This window comes from Hippopotamus amphibius, chromosome 16, assembly GCF_030028045.1.
Source record: "Hippopotamus amphibius kiboko isolate mHipAmp2 chromosome 16, mHipAmp2.hap2, whole genome shotgun sequence".
NCBI lineage: Eukaryota > Metazoa > Chordata > Mammalia > Artiodactyla > Hippopotamidae > Hippopotamus > Hippopotamus amphibius.
Window position 1 is genome coordinate 3,816,979 of NC_080201.1, and position 21,382 is coordinate 3,838,360.

A 21,382-nucleotide genomic window follows, 5' to 3' on the forward strand; every position below is an offset into this window, starting at 1 on the left:
TCTTTGCCCCTCCCTTCTTCTTGCTGACTGGGTGGTAGATGTGATGACCAGAGCCTGGGGTGACTCTAGGAAAAGGAAGCACAACGTAGGAGAAACCTGGGCTCTGACATCATAGAGCTTCCCACGGGGAGAAATAAATTTCCATCTTATTTTTTCTTTTTGGCTGCACTGCGCGGCTTGTGGAATCTTAGTGCCCTGAGACCAGGGATTGAACCCAGGCCTTCAGCAGCGAAAGCGCAGTCCTAACCACTGGACTGCCAGGGAATTCCCAATTTCCACCTTCTTAAAGACATAATTATTTGACGTTTCCTTTGACTTGTGGCCAGTACTCTTCCTAAGTAATGTACCACCTTTTGGATGGGGAGTGGGTTGCAGTCATTTGCAGAGGGGCTCTGTGTGAGAGGCTGGGGGAAGCTCTGTGATGAGACTGATAATTGCTGTACATAAGAATAACTGCTGACACGCGCGCACGCGCGCACGTGTGTGTGTAAAACACTCAGCCCAGTGCCTGGCTCAGAGTAAGAGCCCAGTAAATGTCAGCAACTCTATTGTCATTGTAGGTGATTAAGCCATGTACCCTGGGCACGGGATACAAAGAGCTGTCTGGGGGCAGAGGGAAGAGTCAAGGTGGAGGAGGCATTTGAACTTGGCCCTAAAGATGGGAGTTGGAAGAGCAAGGCTGTTAAGCAGTGACATCACCAGGCGCTGTGACAACGACGTGACTCGGACAGTGTCACAGATGTAATTTCAGGTAATGCCCTCGGAACCCAGTGGAGTAGACATACACCACCCTTGTTACGTGGTGAGGCAGCTGAGCCTTGGGGAGGGTAGGTGCCCCTCCAAGGTCACCCAGCAGAGCCGGATGTGGACTCTGCTCTGGCTCTGGGGTCGTCCCTCTGAGGGTCTGTGGGCTGAGAACTGAGGCTGAGCAATGGGGTGAGCAGGGACAGAGGCCGCCCAGGAAAGCACCAGGGGTCCGGTCTGGAGCTTAGGCCCCACGCCCAGGAGCGGGAAGCGTGAGAAAGGGCGGGGGTGGGGCCTCCACAGTCAGCACCCCCACGAGTCCTCTGGTCCCCCAGGGTCCACACGTGCTCTGTGTCCCCTGCTGCCAGCCCTAGAGAGCAGATGAATGGCCAGACTTTGAGCTGAAAAGAGTTTCCTGGGGCTGCTGTACCCAAATGACCCCAGACATCGTGGCTGATAACAGCACACGTTTATCATCTCACCTTTCAGAGGTTAGGGGTCAGAGCAGGAGCAGAATTGAGGGGGGGGTGAGATGCAAGCAGGACGAGACCCCCACCCTGCACGCTGCCCATCATGTGAACTTGGTCACTCCCCTTGACTCTTGGTTGCTCTTTGCCAGTTCACGACCAGGCACAATGGGGGACGCTTCCCCACCACCCCCTCCAGCTTTACCCCTCCCAGCTGGCCTGATGCCCCCAGTGCTGGCCCAGCTAGGATGGAGCCACTTCCGGGGCCAAGATCACCCCACCGCTTTCACCAATCAGCACCCAGCCGGGGGGCCGACCTGACCCCCTGGGGCCTCTCAGCACGTCCCCCAAGCTGGGCTCAGAATCAAGAAACGCTGTTCCTGCTGGGCTGCAAAGCCACGGCTGACTGTGGGGTCTGCAGCAGCCCCGACTGAGTGCCCCTTTCTGAGTTCATGTACCCGCCTGATGGCTTCGTGAAGCCTGTGAAATGCCAGCTCAGTGTGATGTGGCTGCTAAAAAAAAAACCAACCCTAATTCAATTTTGAGCGGCACTAGAGATGTCAGGGCTTGGATCTGGGAGGGCAGAGCTCCTGGGGCCCAGCGTGGTCAGACCCCGCATGGGGATGGGACCCCTCCCAGCACTGGCAGCCACCCCCACCCTGCCCGGGGCTACGTGGCCGGACACTAAGGGCTCCTCCCCAGCACCACCTCATTTCCCCCCTGAGGCCACCCTGTGAGGGTGGATGACCACTGTCCCCACTTCCCAGATGAGGAAACAGGCTGGAGGGAGTCCTGGCCTGCCCTGGGGCCCAGCTGGGAGGAAGGAACCTGGACTGGGCCCCTGAGCACAAGCTCCACCAGGCAGGGACCATCTGCCTGTGTAGAGAGGCATCCCCACCAGGAGCCCAGGGTGGGGGGTGGGAGAGACACTCAGCAAACACCTGATGGGGACAGGGGATGACTGGGCCAGACTCGGGCTCACCAGGCTCTGCAGAGAGGCAGGTGGCAAGAGCTGGCAGTGTCGTCACGCGGGAATGAGGGGAGGGAACAGAGCTGGCTACAGAATGGTCTCATAAAACGGGCAGGACCTCCCACCTCTGAGTCCTCCTGTCCGGGTGTGAGACCCGCATCCAGCCCAAGAGGGCGGTGTTCCCCAATGCAACAGACCCCTCCCCGCCCCATCCACAAAAACGTCAGAATTGTGCCAGCTAAGGACAGCAGGTGACCCTGGAGTGGAACACGGAGCGGGAGAAGATGATCTGTTTGCTTACGTACTGAAATGACATTACAGGAACAAGTGTGAAATCTGAATAAAGCCTGTAGATTAGATAATAGAATGAAAGAGCGTGTAACAGTGTGAACGGTCTGGTTTCGAGGCTGTCTGTGGCTGTGTGAGAGGCCGGTCCTGCTCTTAGGAAGTGTACACCGAGTATTTGGGTAAAGGGGCATCGGGTCTGCAACTTGCTCTCAAGCAGTTCAGAAAATAAAACACAGAGGGCGGGAGAGAAGGATAAGGCAAGGTCAGTAAAATGTTAACAATTGGAGACTCTGGGAGAAGTTCTTGTATTATTTCTGTACAATGGAAATTATTTCTGTTACAAACAGAAAGACAGTCAGTATCTTGAAAGGGAAAAAGCTGGGGAGCAGCTCCCAACTCAAGGAGACCTAACAGACTCAGCAGGAATTGCAACGCATCCCGAGTCAGCGGAAAAACCAGCCACCAGTGAGCTTAGTGAGACAGCTGGGGAAACGTGACAGCAGAGAGTGCTGGATGCCAGCCCTGCACCCGCGTTTCCTGGGTGTGATGGTCACATGAGTTCTTGCAGGAGAGCGTATTTGCTCTCTGGAGGTGCACGCTGGATTTGGGGCAAAGGGTCAGGATGTCTGCAACCGGCTCGCACGTTGTTCTTTATAGGAAAGAGAGAGCACAAGCCATGGGCTCTAAACGGGGAGGGGCGGGCGGCGCTGCACAGGCTTCATGCCATTTCTCTCAAGGACACAGACCTGCTTGCCCCTCCAGCCAAGGGGCAAGGGAGGTGAAGGGGTCTGGGGTGGGGGAGGGAGGGAGAGGGAGGGGAGGAAGGAGGGAGAAGGAGGGGAGGGAGGGGGCAGCCCTCTCCCAATCCAGCCCCTGCACCCGGCTCTCCCCAGTCTCTTAGCCTTTCTCTCTCTGGCCACAAGATGTCTCCATGTGGCCCCACTGGAAGGTGACCTCCGCTCTCTAAAGTTCTTACAGTTTATCCGTGACCCACTGCCCTTTGTTCCCGGCCGGCTGCTCCTCTGCCCATCCTGCAGGAAGGCATGTGCTCTGGTGTGTTTCCTGGGGTCCCACCCTCCACGTGGGAATTCCCCATGGGGGGGGTCTCTGCCGCCCTCTGGTGGCTGCTGCCCATAACACGGACCCCACACTCTGGAGCCCCGGAAACCCGAAGCGGCTTTGCAGCCTCTCCTGGTCCTACGAGAGCTGGGGGCTCCAGAGACACAGGACCAGCTGAATACATGAGGAGATTTATTTTAAGGAATTGGCCCACGTGTTGTGGGGACTGGCAAGTCTGAAATCCATAGAGCGGGCTGGAGACGCGGGCAGCAGCGGGTGCTGCCGGCCAGCTTGAGGCAGAGTTTCTTCATCTCCAGGAAATCTCACTTTGCTCGGAGGAGCTTCCAGTGGTTGGGCGAAGCACCCCCACCCCCCGCCACCATCACCGAGGGTTAGGTCCTTTACTTAAAGCCAACTGACGCGGATGCCAACCACATCCCCACTGTCGCCCCAGCAAAAACATGGATTCGTGCTGGATGAAATGATTGGACACGACGGCCCGGCCGAGATGACACAGAAAACGGACCATCACAGTTGGCTAACTGAAAAGGCTGCATTTTACAGTGAAATGTCACGTCTCCAATTATGTGGTCCTGCTGATTTCCAACTCCCACTTTTTAAAAATCCCACTCCTCTTCTGGTTTCTGAGCGTGTGAGTAAATGAGCAGGACAGGCCTAGGGCTGTCCCGCAGGTCGTTAGTGTTGTGACGGGAATTACCGACATGAGTTAATGACGTTGGAAAGAGAGACAGAGGGAAGGAGGGACAGAGAGAGGGAGGGAGGGAGCGGGAGGGGAGAGACATCACACACTGGGGACAGAATGAGGCCCAGGGATGGGACTGAAGCTCCCCTTCAAATGTCCAGGAAGCAAGGGACACCAGGTGTAGCTCGTAGCCACACCCCTCCCGCCTCTGCCTGCAGTCACGTGGCTGTCTTCCCTGCGTCTTGCTTCCTCTTATGAGACCCCAGTCATTGGACCAGAGCCCATCCTGCTCCAGGATGACTCAGCTCAGCGAATGACATCTGCAAAGCCCCCATTTCCAAATAAGGCCACTTTCTGAGGTTCTGGGTGGGCGTGCACACCCACGTGTCTGAGTGGGACACTATTCAGCACAGTGCAGCCCCCGGGAGAGATGGAGCCGAGCGCGTGAGAAGGATGTGACCGGTGCCGGGACAGCTGCTCCGCGCAGAGCAGGGGCGCAGGAGCCCCTCCCCCAGCATCACACAGGGAAGACCTGCACAGTGACCAGCAGAGCCTCGGGCCCCAGCGGGGCCACCGTGGGGGGAGTCAGGGCAGGTGACGTGCCCCACACAGGAAGAAGCCGAGTTACGTGCATGCACTGCTCAGGGCCTGCACAAAGGGACAGCCGGAGCGATAAAGGGGCCACGCAGGGATGTGGGGGAGGGGCCAGGTAACCAGCACAGGACCAGCCACCACGGAGCTGTCACCACCGTGGGCCAACTGGCCAGGAATTGCCCTGGGGACTGCCCTGCCCTGTCCCTTTCCCATCGCACCAGGGACTTACTTCTCCTAACAACAAGCAAGGAGAGAGGGCCACAATCCAGAGGAGAAGACTGCCGTCCAGAGAGGTCAGGTGACTTGCACAAGGACACACAGCAGGGCTGGGGTTTGAACCTGTGTGTTTAGCTGACTCTAAAGTCGTCACTTTCAGGGTGTGGAGAAAAGGGAGCCTCCTACACTGCTGAGGGGAATGTAAGTTGATGCAGCCATTTTAGAGAACAGTATGGAGGTTCCTTAAAAACTAAAAATAGAGCTACCATATGATCCTGCACTCCCAATCCTGGGCATATATTCCGGGAAAACTATAATTCAAAAAGATACAGGCACCCCAGTGTTCACAGCAGCACTAGTCAAGACATGGAGACACCCTAAATGTCCACCGACAGAGGAACAGATGAAAAAGATGTGGTACATATTTGCAACGGAATACTACTCAGCCATAAATAATGAGAGATTGTCATTTGCCGCAACATGGGTGGACCTAGACAGTATCATACTAAGTGAAGTCAGACAGGGAAAGACAAATACCATATGGTATCACTTATATGTGGAATCTAAAAAGTGATACAAAGGAACTTATTTACAAAACAGAAACAGACTCACAGGCATAGAAAACAAATTTATGGTTACCAAAGGGGAAAGGAGGAGAGGGATGAATGAGGAGTTTGGGATTAACAGATACACACGACTATGTATAAAATAGATAACCAACAAGGGCCTACTGTAGAGCACAGGGGACACTACTCAATCTTATAATAACCTATGATAGAAAAGAATCTAAAAAAAGTTACACATATATATATCTGAATTACTTTGCTATACATCGGAAACTAACACACCATTGTATTCAATTCATTCAATAAAAAATTTATTGAATTTATTCATTCAATGAAGTCCTCACTTTCACGCACACTTAAAAAACAACAACACACTCTTCCACATGAAGACCTCCAGACATACACAAAGTGAACAGACCTGTGCAGCCACAGTTACCAGCACGGTGGTTTCCTCCTGCCCCTCTTCCCACCTGAGCTCTTCACACTGTTTGTGGTTAGTTTCACACGTGTTTTCCTTAGGTAACATGTAGACAGCACTGAAGTGCACAAATCTTACAAGAGCAAAATGTATTGTACTTAAGTTAGTACAACTTTGTATGTGCTGTTCTGTTTTCCTCTTTTCGCGTTATCTTTGTTTTGTTACTTTTCTAACAACAAGCAGATACTTTTTATAATAAGGGGGAAAAGACCAATAAAATGATGATTAACATGTTTAAGCTGGAGCCCTGTCCCCTCTATTCAGTGACAAGGCCTCGGGACCCCCCACATTCACTCTGCTTTTTCACACACCCCTTCTGAGGAGCCATCTCCTAGGAGCCTTGGGAAGCCAGGTGGCCTTCTCGTGGGAGGAGGCACCCCAGCAACAGGACCCAGGAACACAGCTGAGCCCAGGGCTGCATCCCCAGCCAGCAGCCCTAAATCCAGTCCCCGAACCTCATGGGGGACCCCAACACTGCCACGTCCACAAGAACTTCCATCTTCACTGGGAGAGTGTGGGCCTCCCCACCTGCGCCAGTGCGCTGCTGGGTGAGGCCTCCTAACCCGCTCAGGGAGGCTGGCCCAGGGAGAGGTTGCCCCGGTGACCAGTGGAGGCTCCTCCCAGGGTGACTTTGTGTGGCCATGTTGCCAGGCAACCAGGTGGCAGCGTCCCCTGAGCCAGGACCACACAGCTGTGCCCAGCCCTGTGTGGCTTCTCCCAGGCCTGAGAGACCCCTGGGGCCCTGTCCTTATTCCCCAGGACCAGGACAGCTGCTGCCTCTGGTCACAATGAACATCGTTCTCTCCAGGTAAGCAGCTCCACACCGGCCCCGGATGGGAGGGAGGGGGCGGCCGGGTTTTCAGGGCCAGATGCACTGAGACAGACGGGGCTGCCTGCACTGCTGGGGGCGGTGGGAAGGATGCTCTCCTGCCTACGCCATGCCCACCTCAAGATCTAGGGACCATGGAGACTTCCAGAATCTGGCCTCTGTCTGCTTGCCCAGCATTTTTGCCCACAGCCCTGGGGTAGCTAACTTCCCTCACTCATTTCTACCTGGGAAACCCCTCTCTTCGCTCTTCAAAGCCCCATTGGGCATCACCCATTTTGTGGACTCATCCCCGATCCCACTGCCTGCAGCCTGATTCTTTCACTGCCTTCTCAACCCTCCTGCCCCTTTTCCAGTTGTTTCCACACCTGGCTCCTCTGGGGGGTCACAAACTCGAGGGCACCTCTGGACCACCCAACATGCTTCTTTAAAAATGCAGCCCCCCGGGCCTTGCTCACAGGAAGTCTGCTTCACAAGTCTGGGGGAAAGTGGGCTGGGATTCTGCAAGCTTAACCTGTGCTCCAAGTGATTCTGATTGAGGAGGTCCATGGACCCCAACCTGGAGGGATGGAGACTGTGGCCAGCTGTGACCTTGAGTAAGATGCTTCACCTCCGTCTACCTTGCTAGCAGGGCAATACACATGGCGTGCACTGCAAGCTGTGAAGGGCTGCAGTTAGGGTTTGTTAGAAGGACAAAGGGCCCTGCTCCCAGCTTCCAGCTTTAGAGATGTGATTAGAGGGATGCAGGGCTGAGGCGCGAACTTTGGTCAAATGGAGAGAGGCTGGGGCAGCGATCAGTTGGGACAAGGGGCAAGAGGGAGGCGAGTGTCTGAGGCTGTGCCCCCTCTGCTGTCTCGGGAAGACAAGATCCAGCAAGTCCTTCACTCAGTCTGTACTTTTTCACGGAACACCTGCGATGGGTGGGTACCAGCAAGGCAGCAAGCTCCTCCCCCCACCTCAGCCTCTGCCCCCTCACCCCCAAACCCTGAAAGATGCAAGGGATGAGAGAAACCAGGCACGACAGGAAGTGATACATGGTGCTAAATGGCTGGGGGAGGAGAAGGAACCCAGAGCATGGAGCATGGGGTCTTCAGGGCAGTGAAACTCCTCCATGACACTGTGATGGCAGAGACAGGGCATTGAGCATGTGTCAAAACCCATGACAGGTACACCAAGAGGGAAGCCTCATGTAAATGGGGGACTTTAGTTAATAAGAATATATCACAATTGGCTCATCTTCTGTAACAGAGGCCCTGCACTAAGGGAAGCTGTTAACAACAGGGGAAACCGTATGTGCTGGGGAGGGGGTATGCGGGAACACTGTATTTCCCGCTCAGTTTTTCTGTAAACTTAAAACTGGCTCCCCCCACCCCCCAAAAAAGTTTACTAATAAAGCTTTACAATGTAGAGAAGCCAGAGAATTTGAGCAGCTCGGGGAAAAGACAGACTCTGGGGATTTCAGAGAGAGGAGGCCACTGCAGCTCAGGATGGGTGCACCACAGACCAGCTCCGCCGGGAAGACAAAACCCCTCTAAAAGGGCCCCAGGGTGGGAAAGCCCAGGTTAGGAGCCAAGCCCAGGTCTGCACTCCTGCCTGGCCCCTGACCAGCCCCGTGACCCCGATGGTCTCCCGTATCTGCCCTGATGGGCTGACCTGGCGACCTTGGTGTTATCCCGGGGACCAGGCGCCCGGCTCGGGCTGGCCACCTAGGAGGAGGGGGTGGTGGCTGGGTGACCCCTGTATCGCTGTCCTGACCTGGCTGGGTGTCCCTGCCCAGAACGGCCCCTCAGGCCCCCGCCTCCCCAGGGACAGCCAGGTGCGGGTGATGGAGGACACGGTGACCAACGCCGAGAAGTACTTCGGCCAGTTCTGCTCGCTGCTGGCCGCCTACACCCGCAAGACAGCCCGGCTGCGCGACAAGGCCGACCAGCTGGTCAAGCAGCTCATCGACTTTGCCAACACGGAAAACCCAGAGATGAGGGCCGCCCTGAGGAACTTTGCCGAGGACCTGGCCAAAGTGCAGGATTACCGGCAGGCGGAGGTGAGCAGTGGCCCCAGGGGACCCACTGTCCAGGGTTGGTAGGGGGGTTGTCTGAGGGTTGGAGCCGCCCAGCAGGGGCCACAGTCAGTGGACGCATCTCCTCAAAGGTGGCCCCAGAGGGAGGACGCTCACATCCCTCCTTCTCTGGGGTCACACCTCGGTTTACAGGACTGAGAGCCTGGAGGCTTCCGGAGGGCAAGGAGGCTGCAGGCAGTTAGGGAAAGAATTAAAAATAAAAGCTCCATGTAGTGTACACACAATGGAATACTACTCAGCCATAAAGCAGAACAAAATAATGCCTTCTGCAGCAACATGGATGGACCTGGAGATTATCATACTAAGTGAAGTAAGCCAGACAGAGACAGATGTCATATACCACTCATATGTGGAATCTAAAATACGGCACAAACGAACCTATTTACAAAGCAGACTCACAGACAGAGAGGTCAGACTTGTGGTTGCCGAGGGGGTGGAAGCACTGGGGAGGGATGGATTGGGCGTTTGGGATAAAAATAGAATAGAATAGATTAGAATAGAATAGAATAGAATAGAATAGAATAGAATAGAATAGAATAGGTCTCCAGCCAGCCCAGAAAAATCCTCTCTGCGATGGCAGAAAAGAATGAAACAGCTTTTCTATTGGATAAGTGTTAAACCAGAAGCTAATGCACGTGGCAGGATTGGATAAGTGACAGCAGAGAGAAACCTCCCTCTCCCTGAGGACAGGGAAGGGGACAGCGCCCTTTGTCACACAGGACTTCCTAATTCCACCTGGCGATTGGGCGGCCACCTGGGCTGGCTACTCATCTTTACCCAAAGAAAACTAACACTTTTTCTCTCTCTCTGACAAGCAGGTAAGTACAGCTTGGAGCCAGGCACCAGGCAAACTCCCTGGAGACACTGTCCTCCCCATGTTTACAGTTCAGAGATGACTGGCCTCTCCTGGTTGTAAGACCGGCCAGAGGCTTCTTTAGCTTTTAAAAGGTTTACATCCATCTCAAAGGGACAGAGGGAGGATTTACAACTGCAAGTTTTCTCAAAAAAAGAGCTGTACTGAAAGGGAGGGGGAAAGTCCCGTTCCCTTTCAGCACTTGGGAAAATTATTATTATTATTATTATTATTATTATTATTATTTTGGTTTGTGTTTACAAGAGCCGTGAGCCCTGATGGAGGAGGAGGCAGGGGCTGGGTGGGGAGTCCAGTTCCCCAGGCCCATCTGGCAAACCAAACTCTCTGGGAGCCCTGTCCTCCAGGAACCAGCCTCACCTGGGAACTTGTTAGAAATGCAGATTCTTGGGCCATGCACTGGACCTGATGAGTCAGAACCTCTGGGGCAGGGCCTGGCTGTCAGGGTTCTAAGGAGCCCTTGCGGGGACGCCTCCGCCTGCTCTGGTGCGACACCCATGAGGTGATCCACCCCAGCTTTCACTGTCAGCATCATTACAATTACTGCTATTGTGTACGCGAGTGTCTAGCGTTAGGCCTGGCACACAGGCACTGACTCGGGGCGTGAAGTGGCCCCTCACCAGCCCTGCCATGTCGCTGGGGGCTGCACAGCACAACCCACTCGGAATTCCTGCTAGTCCGTGTTCCAGGTGGACCTGCCAGCCTCCTCAGCGAGATCTTAAGGCAGTTTGGAGAAATGAAATAGCACCAGGTCCCATCCAGTTGGAAAGAAATGCTGGGCATGATACACTCATTATACCCATTCTACAGGCCACGAAACAGGGCTCAGTGAGAGGAAATGTGTCACCAGAGCCCTTGGGAGACAGAGCCCTGAGCCCAGGCCGGTCCTCACAAGCCCAAGGTTGGGGGAGGGCCCACCGTGTAGCTCCAGGTATGCAGACGGCACTCTATAAACGCAGGCCAGGGGCCACACAGCCTCCCAGCATCCTGGCTCCACCCGCTCTGACTCTGTGTCCATGTGCCTGCCCCCAGGTCGAGAGGCTGGAGACCAAGGTTGTCAACCCCCTGAAGCTGTACGGGGCACAGACAAAGCAGACCCGGGTGAGCGAGGGCACAGTGCTGCAGGGTGGGCCACGTGGGGGCTGGCCGGCCTGGGACCCCAGGAAACCACGCTCCTTCCTTAGGCTGAGATCAAGAAATTCAAACACGTCCGGAACAACGAGATCAAACAACTGGAAAAGCTGGAGAAACTGAGGCAGAAGTCCCCTTCGGATAGACAGACCATTGTATCCTTCCCGAGGCGGGCGCTGGGGGGTGGCGGGGCCCACCCTCTGGGTGGGGGCGGCGGGGCCACCCCAGGGGCTGCTGGGTAGCCTGGATCCCTAACAGCACCATCTCAGTCCCAGGTGAGCAACACACGTCTACCTGCAGAAGGCAGGCTCGCACACAGGTAACGAATGGCCTCACGAAATGGCGAGGTGAGCTGTACCTGGGCAGGTGTGTGCAGGGCCCTGGGCTCAGGATGGCTGAGTCCGCAGTGTCGGGAAAGCCATCGGCCAGGGCTCGAGAGACCTGGGGTCTGTCCCGTCAGTGATGCTGCTCAGCAAGTCGGCCAGTCACTGCCCTCCATGGCCCGCTGCCTTGTCAGGCTTGCTACTCAATGCTCACAGGAGGCAGGTGCTTCTAGATAAGAAAACCGAGAAAGGTGACTTGCCCAAGGTCACGCAGAAAGCTAAGGGGCAACCCCCAACTCAGCTCTGCGGGGACCTGGCTCTGAAATCCATTTTCTTCACGCACCAGGCCTGCCATGGAGTCAGGCCATATAAATGTCAATCAAAGCAACCAATAAATTAATTACCTAAAATCATTTCACATGCAGGAATTAATGATCAGCCAATGTGGAGCACCTGTTAGAGTGATAGCTAAGCAGTGCCCACTCTTTCATTCTTGCAACAATCCTGCAAAGCAGGCGTTATTACTGTCCCCTGTTTGCAGGCAGGCACATTGAGGCTCAGAGAGGTTAAGTGACTTGCCCAAGGTCACACAGCTAATAAGAGGGTCTGTCCAAGTGGCAATTGCCCCTTTTGTCATGTTCCTACTCGGCCATTCCTTTGATGACCAAATTGGCAAGAGACGCTCACAGTGCAGGACAGCTGGTCTGCAAGTAGGGCGGAGGGACAGAGAATGATCCAAAATGGAGCCCCTGACACCTTCTGTCTCTGGGGCCAGGCGGAGACCAGTGTGCAGCGGGCCTCGGTGGATGCCAGCCGCACCTCCCACCAGCTGGAGGAGACGGTCGACGCCTTCCAGAAGCAGAAGCTGAAGGACCTACAGGTAGGGTGGTCAGTCCCTGCTCGGAAGTACCCTGGGCTGCCTCGTGTGTGAGCTTCGGTGTGTGTGTATTTATGTGTGCACCTGTGTATGTGTGAGTGCACGTGTGTTCTCTGTGACAGAGTGTGTGTGTGAGAGAGAGAGAGAGAGAGTGAGAGCTGTGCCCGCTCGACTCTCAGAGCCCCGACTCCCAGGACCGTTAATCCTGGCTTCATCCTGACCACAGGGGGTAAGAGGCCGGCTGCTCGGGCAGCTGTCCTGCACAGCTGTCCTGCCCGGGAGCCAGCATTGGCAGCCCTGCTCTCTCAGCACCCAGCCCAGCTCCCTGCTGGCCAGGAGAACTGGGCAGGGTCTGTTCCCCCAGTTCCTGCTTTTCTGAACGGGACCCACGGACTCTCTTCCTGTCCTCCGCAAAGCCCCAGTCACACAAATCCTTCCTCCTTCCACCCGGACCCCACCCCAACGTACCCAGAATCCCAGCTCTCACAAGAGGCCTCGGGGAGTCGGGGTCTTTAAGGGCAAGATGGTCACAAAGGCCCCTGCACCCACTCCTGATGCTCCCCCTTTAGTCCATTTTCCAAACTGCAGCCCCAAGGATGTCACAAAAAGCAGCTCTGATTTGTCACTCCTGGGTTTAACACCCTCCTGTGCTTCCGTCGTTCCAAGGAGAAAGGCTGAAATCCTCCTCAAGGCTCCAAAGCATCAGCCCAGGCCTCCAGCCTCATCTTGGACACACCACTCCAAGCTCAAGTGCACCAAGGCCTTTCATACCTCAGGGCCTTTGCACAGGCTGCATCCTCTACCAGGAAGGCTCTGCCCTTAGGCTGCATGGAGTTCACACCTCCTTGTCCTTCAGAGAAACTCACCTGGACCCCCAGACCTGGTCTGACCAAGGGTTAACACTCTGCTCCACTCCCTCTGGGGGAGTTATCCCAGGGGGTGGATTCACTGTATCTTTAACTCACTCCCGAATCTAACAAAGGTTGGATACACACCTACTATGTGCGAGGCGCTATGCCTGAGGCTGGGGACACCATAGGCAGCAAAGCAAGGCCCTGTCCTCACAGAGCCGACACCCTCAGGAGAGACATGACGCAGACCCCGTGACGGTGGCGAGCAGGGGAGAACTCACCGCTCCGTGCACGCCTCCCATACTGCACATCGGCGCCACAGGGCAGACCCCCAGCCTGCCGTGTCCCCTCCTGGGTCCTGGGCGGGCACTCAGGAAATATCTGGGACGTGAATGAAAGAATCAACGAACCAATCAACGAACAGACGGACGGACCAAAGCCGTGAGACAGCGGTAATGACTGCAGGCAGCACCGAAAACCACCAGCAGACATTATTAAGCACCTGCTGTTTTCGAGGCCAACGAGAGCATACAAGATTCTCCACGGTCGGGCGGCCAACAGAAGCGCCCCGTGCAGCACGGGCATCCTTTAAAATCGGGGGATTCAATCTTTAAGAGGCACTTACCCAAGCCTCCACATTTTCAGAGGTATGAAAACCCGACCTTGGAGGTAATCACTACCACTATGTCAGTGGTGGGTCACCATTCCAACAAAGTCTTTACAAAATAACTGACTCCCAGAACAGGGTGTCAGCGCACGCCTTCAAGCAGGGGGTCACCTACCTGAGCGTGCATCACACGTCCCGCGGCGGGCCCCTCAACCCGAGGCTGGCCCCTCAACCCGAGGCGGCGGGGCCCGGAGGACCTGCAGCCCCGCCGGCTCCCAGGCCGGGCTGGCGTGCAGGGGCGCCCGCAGGTCCGGAGCTCTGTGAACTGGGCCTCTCCTGACCCGCCGGAGGCCTGAGCGCACCCGGCCTGTCCGCAGGGCCGCGCGCGCGGTCAAGGCCAGGCTGTCAAGGCCAGGCGGTCAAGGCCAGGCGAGACCCCTTGTCACCCCGCGCCCTGCCGCTTGGGGGCAGCAGCACCCGCAGGCGCGAGGAAGCGCTTCCGGGTCTAGGGCCGCCGGCGCCCCGCCCCTGTCTCCTCCCAGGCGGCTCCGCGGCTCCCTCCGGCCCCGCCTCTTCCGGTGCTTCCCACGTGACAGGAAGGGGTGTGCTTCCGGGCCGCAGGCTCCTCCCCCAGCCCTAGGGCTCATGCCCTCCGAGGGCCTCGCGCATGGTTTTGGGGCCTGTGACGGGCCCGCCGCGCATGGGAGGGGCCCCGACCCGCAGTAGGCGGTGTCTCCCCTCAGGCCTGGCACACAGGAGGAGCTTGTGCTGGGCCCCGCATGCCGTGGGAGCCCCCCCAGAGCCAGCCACGCCACGGGAGCTGTGCAGAGCTACCGAGCCAGGCCGAACCGTCCCGTCGAGAGAAGCCAGCCTCCTTGTCCCTGATGACATTTTGGCAGGCTGCCCCGTCGGGTCGTGGGGCCTGTGCGCCCTGCAGTGTCCACCTGCAGCATCCCCTCCCCCTCCCGTAGGACCTGCTCCCAGCCCTCTGGGTGACAGGGGCTGCACGTTTGCAGCCATCAACCTGCAAACACCTGACCTCGGAATAAGGAGCAGAAGCGGAGCGGAGGAGCCCGCATCGACAGAGCTGAGAAGAGAGCGTCCCTCAACAGGTCCAGGAGGCCTCACACATGTCCGGAACAATCTCTGTGCAAGACGGCTGTTGAACTGTGGGAATGCCTTATCAGCTCAAACTAAAATAAATTAACTGGAAATGCTATATGGAAACTCTCCCCCTAGGACCTGCCCCGCAAGGATAACTAAGCCCCCCCGTCCCCCATTGGTCCACTTCAAGATGACCCCAGGACAGTCCTTCTGACAGTGTGACTTATGTGATCCAGACTTCTCTCCCCACAGAAAATTTTTTCGGACTTTGTGACCATTGAGATGGTCTTCCATGCCAAAGCGGTGGAGGTGTATTCCAGTGCCTTCCAGACTCTGGAGAGCTACGACCTGGAGAGAGACCTGGAGGTGGGTCACAGGCCCCCATTCTCCTCTTTGAGGGGTTGGGCTGAATTGCAGGTTGTTTTTGTCTTTTTTTAAATTGAAGTATAGTTGACCTACAGTGTTGTGCCTGTCTTTGCTGTACAGCAAAGGGACCCAGTTTTACACGTATATACATTCTGTTTTTAAATATTCTTTTCCCTTATAGTTTATCCCAGGAGATTAGATACAGTTCCCTGTCCTATACCTTAGGACCTTGTTTATCCATTGTATTTATAATAGTTTGTATCTACTAACCCCAAATTCCCACTCCATCCCTCTCCTTCTCCCCTCCCCCTTGACAACCAGAAGTCTGTTCTCTATGTCTGTGAGCCTGTTTCTGTTTCGTAGATGGGTTCATTTGTGCCATATCTTAGATTCCGCATATAAGTGATATATATTGTTTGTCTGATTTATTTCACTTAGTATGATCATCTCTAGTTGCATCCTTGCTGCTGCAAGTGGCATTATTTTTTTTTTTTGGCTGAGTAGTTGGTTTTGTCTTGATAGAAGCAGTTTAGCAGTTTTTGTTGGCAACATTTTGCAGTTTCTCTAACTTTGAAGGCTCATTATAAGGAACTGTTTTAAATCTTTGCCCCTGGGCGCTGAACCAGAGGTGGGGAATTTCCCCGGCACCATCTCTCTGGACCATCCACGGGCATCATCATCACCTGGGTGCTTAAAAACAAATGAATCAATGACAACAAAAAGCATCTCCAGACTATGCCTGCTGTACATCAGATGCAGACAAAGTGCTTATTACCTCATCTGATGTGATGAAGATCTAGAATAAGACATCTGAGTTATCTGTAACGCGCTGCGCCACGCCTCGCGGTGTGGAGCAGAGCCATCATTCACAGGGATTATCTTCTGTGGTTATGGGGTTGGTGGGTTCAGCTGGGCCTTCCTCACTCAGGTCTTCCAGCCAGTCCGTAGCTGGGGCTGGAGCTGTTTCCAAGGCTTCCTCGCCCATGTGTGGTAGGTAATGGCTGTCGTCTGGGTCCAGGACGGGCCATGCAATTCACAGAGTTTAGGGCAAAATGAAGACACGGGCCCTTTGTTCAATACTTATTAAGAATTCCAAGATGGCGGAGTCCTTCTGGGCAACTGCATGAGCTGTGTCCCCATGAGGTCTACCCTGTGTGGGTCCACAGTGGGGTCTACAGGCCAAATAACTGCCCACGGCCTCTCCGTGGGGCGTGGGCTTCCTCAGTCCATGGCGGCTGGTCCAAGAGCAAGCATCGGAGATGGACACTGTGTCACCTTTTGCGACCTAACCTCAGAAGTAACTGAGCGTCATGTCTGCCACATCCTGTTCCTTAGAAGTGTGACACTGGCCCATATTCAAGGGGAGGAGGATCATAGTCCAGTTCCTGATGGGGGAAGTGTCAAAGAATCTGTCAGTGAGCTTTAAAACCATCATAGGAGGGTCAGTGAAGATTGGCCGGGCTTTGGTGCATTCACTCATCTTTAGTTTATTTTGGTTGGGAGGGGAGTGTGATCTCTGATCTTCCTGAGTGACTATGGATATGTTATCTAGCCTCTCTGGGCCTCAGTTTTCCCATCTGTGAAATGCGATGACGATGCCTACTTAATGCTCTGCTGTAGCTCATGTGGAATAAGGAACAGGAGGCTCCTGGGTGGACCTGGTGCAGGTGGGGGTCCCGGCAGTTACCTGTGCACCAGCCTCTTCGTCCTGCCACGTTTCCTTCCCACTTGCACCATTTTCTTTGTTTCCTGATCGGATCCAACTTTCCTGGCAGGATTTTAGAGCCAAGATGCGAGGAGTTTATAGGCGTTATGACGCTCGGCCGCTCACGGACACCACCCCATCCCAGACTGTCCCATGGTTTCTCGCCCAGGTGAGCACTGGGGGTGGGGCCTGAAACCTGTGACAAGGTGAAGCGACCAGAGGCCAGCTGAGAACTCAGGTCTGAGAAGGAGGTGCTTGCTTGGCGGGTGGGAGGGTGGCCCTGAATCTGACCTGGACCCGCCTGAAGTGGACTCAGGGAACCACAGTGTGTGGGGGCAAGGGATAGCTCATGATTTCTGAATAATTCTCTCTAAAGGCAGTGGAGGAAGTACCGTCCCCAGCCAGACCGCCTGGGTCCAAACCCACTGCTTCCAAGCTCTGTGACCTTGGGGAAGTTCCTTAACCTCTCTGTGCCTTACAGGCCTCACCTGCAAAGTGGGGCTAATGACAGCAACCCCCTCAAAGGGTTGCGGTATTAGGGGGACACATCTGCCTGAAGCACTTAGGAAACAGCACCTGCCACTGTCATTATCATCTTTGCTGTTGTTGCTGTGATGGTGATGGCCTTATTATTGTTGTTGTTGTTATTTAGAGCACCATACCAAGCCAGAGAAAAGAAGCAGCGAGTGAGGAGGACTCTGCCGAGGAGGACCCCGTGGAGGACCTCAGGGCACAGGGCCAGGGGCTCCATCAATAGGACGAGAACTCCCCGGTCGGGAAACGGGGGCTGAGGCTGGACGCGCCGGGGCTCTGCCATGCGCAAGTCCCGTGTGCTCTGAGCCCCGGTTTCCTCATCTGTCCGGCAGGCGTCACTTCACGCGGCTCACGGGCTGCTCTGGGGGTCAGGGTGCCCAGCAGGGCGCCCGGCGTGTAGCAGGTGCTCCGTAAACATAGGTGCATCTCACCCTGACGCGTGCTGGGTCTCACTTCCTGTCTGGTGACCGGGGCTCCGGGGTGTTGAAGCCTGTGTCAATGTTGAGAGCTTGGTGTGTTACGGAACCAAACTCGGGTCCATTTGCCTGCACGCAGTAAAACCCATTTACTGACCCTGAGTTCTGGTGCCGTAAAGGGCGGGTTTATCACAGGGCACCGAGCAGAGTCTGGGCAGCTCATGTTCAAAAGGCCCGAACTCCCTGATGGCTTTCAGGGGAAGGTTTTTTTGTTTTTTTGTTTTTTTTAAACAAACCCTTGTGTCGAGGGCTGACTTTCAGTCGATCGCAGTAAGGGAGCTGCTCTGCTACGTACGAAACCCCGACCAGGGGAAGGTTTTTAAAGACAGGGTGAGGGAGGGAGGCTGTGCAGCACGTGATCAGCTCATGGACATTTTTCTTTTTTCTTTTTTTTTCGGTCATACCATGCGGCTTGTGGGATCTTAGTTCTCTGACTGGGGATCGAACCTGTGCCCTCAGCAGTGGCTGCACAGAACCCTAACCACTGGACCGCCAGGGAAATCCCTGTGGACATTTTTTTTTTTTTGGTAGAGAACAGAAAAACTTTATTTGGTCACTATTACCTTTACATGTGCTTGTGGACACTCTTGCGATGGGCGGGTGGTGAGGTCGTCGGGAGTCAGCATCATCCACCTGCTGCTTCCAGCCTGGTCTGGGGTCTGCGTGCGGGTGGGCAGCCTGCAGTTAACGTCTCCCCCCGGGTCAGGGTTTCAGTATCTGCCAAACAGCTCAAAGGACAGGGCTCCGAATGTTATCTACAGCCCCTGAGGAGGAACTAAAGGTCCTTGACTTTGTTTAATGGCTAAACTCTTATTATTTTGTCTTGCTTGACTATTTTCCTTTGCTTCTGCATTTTCTCATTTCTCTGATTAAATGTATTCTTTCAAACTCAGGGAAGACCTAGGAGGCTACAATTTTTCTACAAACAAGAGGCAGGTGGAAGACATTGGGGGGGTGGTCTGTCCCGGGAAGGCCCCGTAGAGTCCGTATTGGTTGCAGGTGCATCATCTCCCAGGGCTGCTCTAACAGAGCACCACACACCGGGGGCTTCGAACCACAGAAGTCTATCCTCCCCCAGTCTGGAGGCCTGGAGTCCAAGGTCAGGGTGCTGGCTGGGCTGGTTCCTTGGGGGGTCTGTGGGAGGCTCTCCGGGTGGTTCCCAGGCCCTCCTGGGTGCTCCCTGGCTTGTACACACATCACCTTGATGTCCGCCTTCATCGTCGCACAGCATCTCTCTGTCTCTCTGTGTCCAAATTTCCCCATTTTATAAGGACACCAGTCATGCTGGATTACAGATCCACCCCACTCATCCTAATGAAATACATCTGCAGAGACTCTGCAAAAAAGGTCATATTCTGAGGTACTGGGAGTTAGAACTTCAACACATGAGTTTTGGGGATGCAGTTCACCCAAAACACAGGGACATGAAGTGCAGGGATGACCTCGGGAGCAGGGACACATCACTGACCAAAGTGGAGAGATAGGTGGGGGTCCGCAGATTCGACCACCTGCCTGGCTGGGCCCTCTGGGTGTGCGCATTCAGGGAGCAAATTCCTGACAGTGTCTGGGGGCATCTGAGCTCTGGGTCACTCGGTTCTCAGCACACCTCCCGCTGCCTCCTGGAGACCTCTGCTGGGAAGAGGCCGGCCTACAGAGGCTCAGGAAAACGCTCTGCTCTGGAGGCAGCTGGCCCTCGGTTTCATTCCCTATGGGGGGAGGGGGGGGGACAGTTTCCTCACCAGCAAAGTGGGAAACAAAACCTTCCTTGAGGGTGCGGAGAAAAGGGAGCCTCCTGCACTGGTGGTGGGAATGTAAACTGGTGCAGCCACTGTGGAGAACAGTATGGGGGGGGGGATCCTCAAAAAAGTAAATCCAGCAACACCACTCCTGGGTGTGTACCCAGACAATACCATAATTTGAAAAGGCCCACGCACCCCTGGTGTCCACAGCAGCACTATTCACAGCAGCCAAGACATGGAAGCAACCTGAATGTCCATCGACAGATGCATGGAGAGAGAAGATGTGGTACATGTACACAACGGAATACTACGCAGCCATAAAAAGGAACGAAATAATGCCATTTGCAGCAACGTGGATGGGCCTAGAGATTATCACAGTAAGTGAAGTAAGCCTGTCAGAGAAAGACAAACATCATATGATTTCACTTACACATGGAATCTAAACTATGACACAAACTTATCTACGAAACAAAAACAGACTCACAGACACAAAACAAACTGATGGTTACCAAAGGGGGGCGGGATAAATTAGGAGTATGGGGTTAACAGATACACCCTGCCATATATAAAATAGATACACAAGGTCCTACTATATAGTGCAGGGATATCTTGTAATAACCTATAATGGAAAAGAATATGAAAAAGAATATGTATGTGTATAACTTTGCTGTACACCAGAAGCTAACACAACATTGTAAGTGAACTATATTTCAATAAAAAATTAAATTTAAAAAACCCCAAACCTTCCTCATGGGATTATTGCAGGATTAACGTCTTCACCACAGTGACTTTTATTACCCCAAAGCCAGCTCTAAGACACCTCCTCAGGGAAGCCCACCCTGATTCAACCAGGAAGGACACTCACTCCAAAAATAACATTCTGTATTTCTTATATGATAATTTATAAAATAACCCTGTCACATGTTGTATCATATATCATCACATTTTACACTATGTTTTATCTCATACTTTTACACTGTAAGCACATACATATGTGCACATGTACACAGACACAGACACACACACACACACACACACACACACACAAACATACCTTTTTTAGAACCTCAGCTATGTCTTGACCCCACTGATAGCTTCCAGAGGAAAATGACCTTGCTTATTCATCCTGTCCTGGAGCCTGGTGGCGCTTGGCACATAGTAGGGCTCATTAAAGGTAAGCTGACGGCACAAGAGGCCTCTCCCCTCCCACTCTGGCCCCAGTGCCCTGAAGAGACCAGTTGTTCCTAATTCTGGGGTCGGACACGGGCCAGGAGCTTTCCTGGCTCTCTCTGTGCATGGTTGCTTGGGATCAGGGACAGAATTCCTAGCTCCTCTCTTCGGGGTCCAGGAGGCAGGAGGTGGGGTGAACAGGGGCAGAAGGAGCATGACTTCTGGGGTCTGTTGCTTTCAGGGCCTCAGGCACTGAGGACAAACTCACCCCACTGCTTCCCAGAGCAATTCATGCAGGATCTGAATACAGGAGAAAAGAAAGCACCACAGTCATTTCCCGTGACATTAAAAGATGACTTCGTGAGTGAGAGGCTTGTTCCAAATATGGGAAGAGGGGAGATGCTTCTTTAGGGGAGCGGGAGGGCTTGTGGCCCTGCACAGGGGAGGCGGCTGCAGAGGGAGGGACTCGGCGTGAATTTGAGGGACAAAGTGTTACATGCTCAGGGTGCCCTGGAAGTCTCAGCATGGTTTTAAGGGTGAATATAATCAGAATTAGAAAGGTTACAACTTACAAAGAAACACCATTTGAACGCATAATTGTTTAAATTTCTTTTGTGTTTACTGTTGTGAATTTTGAAGG

At 54.3% G+C, this 21,382-nt stretch overlaps 1 protein-coding gene across 1 annotated transcript; it reads left to right on the forward strand.

Moving 5' to 3' along the window:
• Positions 1-6,873: 6,873 nt before the first annotated feature.
• CIBAR2 (CBY1 interacting BAR domain containing 2) lies at positions 6,874-17,580 on the forward strand. The gene is made up of 10 exons (XM_057713105.1): positions 6,874-6,893; positions 8,718-8,952; positions 10,892-10,960; positions 11,044-11,145; positions 11,260-11,265; positions 12,089-12,193; positions 15,005-15,118; positions 16,894-16,979; positions 17,213-17,237; positions 17,476-17,580. Exons 1-10 carry the CDS (start codon positions 6,874-6,876, stop codon positions 17,578-17,580), a joined length of 867 nt encoding a protein of 288 aa, XP_057569088.1.
• Positions 17,581-21,382: the final 3,802 nt, after the last annotated feature.